The 2,085-nt window shown below is 30.6% G+C and overlaps 1 protein-coding gene across 5 annotated transcripts in view; it reads right to left on the bottom strand.

Moving 5' to 3' along the window:
* Positions 1-2,085, bottom strand: part of gw (trinucleotide repeat containing adaptor protein gawky) — a 50,830-nt gene that overhangs the window by 16,976 nt on the left and 31,769 nt on the right. For all 5 annotated transcript variants that reach the window (XM_014433201.3, XM_014433200.3, XM_067053321.1 and 2 more), the window contains 2 exons: positions 952-1,081; positions 497-680 (listed from right to left, as the gene is read on the bottom strand). In XM_014433201.3, coding sequence (XP_014288687.1) covers positions 497-680; positions 952-1,081 — 314 coding nt within the window. The remainder of the gene's footprint in view (positions 1-496; positions 681-951; positions 1,082-2,085) is intronic.

The raw sequence follows: 2,085 nt of genomic DNA, 5'->3' as shown, positions 1-2,085 counted from the left end.
TATATATGGGCACAAGGAAAAAAATACTATTTTAAAGAGAAAAAAATTCGGAAACAACACAAATGAAAAAGAAAAAAATAAGGATAAAATAATTTTAAAAAAAGGATTTATATATTCAGTTTGAAATATATAAAAAACAAATTGTTTCAATTAAGACGATATATTTCCACAAATTAATAGTAAGAACTTGATAATGGGCAGAAGAGCCCAAAACGTTGTTCTGATAACATAATGAAAGGATAAAAAAAAGGGTATAAATTCCTGAAACAAATGAATAAAAATAATGTTATGCTGCATAATCACCACACCAAATTATTATCTTTTTCTCTATAAGGCATCATCAACTGGTGTACCTATTTCTGTATTTAATCAGGATCACTGAAGCAGTTAAAGATCCAAGACCATCAGGTATTTTACCATCAAATAATTTTATTAGTTAACATGATCAATACAAATTTTAAAAAAAGAAGGTAATAAGTAAAAAAATAAAACAAACCTGCTTTGAGTGAACCCAAGATGTGGGATCTAAATCAGACCCATCCCATGCTGGTTTATGTTTCGGTCCACCTTGCCATGATGAAGGAGCTAGGCCTTGGTCCATCCAAGGAGCAGCAGTAGGAGTCGGTTTTTCATCTCCCCATGGACCACTATCCATTCCTCCTTCCCATCCACGTTCATTTCTAAGATTAAATAAATTTTGTAATATGGATATCTTAGATAGATTTTTAATGGTTTCAGCTAATAAGTATACACTACAACATATGTTAAAATTTAATAATTAAATCAAATATCAAGAAATGTCTAACATTCCATTATCACACACAGATATCTAAGAAAGCTGAAGTTGTTTAAATATAATCACAGTTCTGTTTGCCAAATATTTTCAATATAATTACTAATATATTTTTTCTACTGACCTATGTTAAAGTTGCATATTTAGAAACTACAAACCTTGGATGATGGGGCCATAAGGGTTGTTCAGGTTTCATTGTAGGGTTGGCACGGCCAGGTGGACATTGTAAACCACCTCGTCCTATACCAGGAGTAGGCATTTCCTTCCAATGAGAAACTTTATTTTGGCCTTTAAGAATAGAGAAAATAAAAACCAAAATTAATAAATTAAAATCTATTTTATAGCGAAACATACTTTATTTACTTGGCAAATACACTTATTTTGGCAATGTTGGATTTCGTAATATGCTTATGCAATGAGCAAACATAATAGCATGGGGGAGAGAAAACAAAAAAATGTACTTTTGAATGAAGTAGAAAATAAATAAGATGAGTGCAATAAGTCTGTTGTAGAGCACCTCAATAGTCTTATGGGTAGATTGTAAAGGTCAGTAGCAGTAGATAGTCCTTCAGTCAATAGCTTGAAATTAGAGTAAGTCGGTTGTGGAAATTATTGAAATAGTCTGTGGCAGTCGCTCTCATGAAAAGAATTTTAAGGTCAATGAGTAATGTCTCATTAGAAAAATTAAAAAAGGGTGTCGATAATTTTTTCAGGTACTTTGCATTGAATTTTTCTTGTATTTGACTTGTTTGCTGTTCCCCATAATTCAATTCTGTACCAATAAAGTGGTTTTGTAATTACTTAATAATTGATAGTTCATCAGTCAGAGATAATAACTCTGAAAAAATAAAAAATAGGACATTAATACTTTAAGAAATCAATACATCATTCTAGAGACATTTCATCTTAACCATTATTTTGTAGGATGACTTCAGGAATGCTTTCAGAATGTCTCTAGGATGAGGCATTAATTTTTATTTTTTTAAAATGGTTTAAAGATTTTTTTCAGGAATTACATGGTATCACAGCTTAAAGGATGATGCACAAAACATAATGAAATAGTAGTTCATATTTTCATAGCATAAATAAACTTTTAAATGAACAAGCATCATTTATATGCATATAATACCTCTAAGAAAGTACCACAAAACTTGATATTTATTGACCCCACAGTAGGTATCTGAAGTTTTATAATAATCTGAGGGCTTTTCTGCTGTAGATATTCAAAATTAATAAAATTCATTGAAAGAGAGAGAGAGAGAGAGAGAGAGAGAGAGAGAGAGAGAGAGAGA

Source organism: Halyomorpha halys, unplaced genomic scaffold, assembly GCF_000696795.3.
Source record: "Halyomorpha halys isolate HHAL.00 unplaced genomic scaffold, Hhal_1.1 Scaffold1169.1, whole genome shotgun sequence".
NCBI classification, from domain to species: Eukaryota; Metazoa; Arthropoda; class Insecta; order Hemiptera; family Pentatomidae; genus Halyomorpha; species Halyomorpha halys.
The sequence above is the reverse complement of the archived record's forward strand: the minus strand, read 5'-3'. Positions and strand labels throughout refer to the sequence as shown.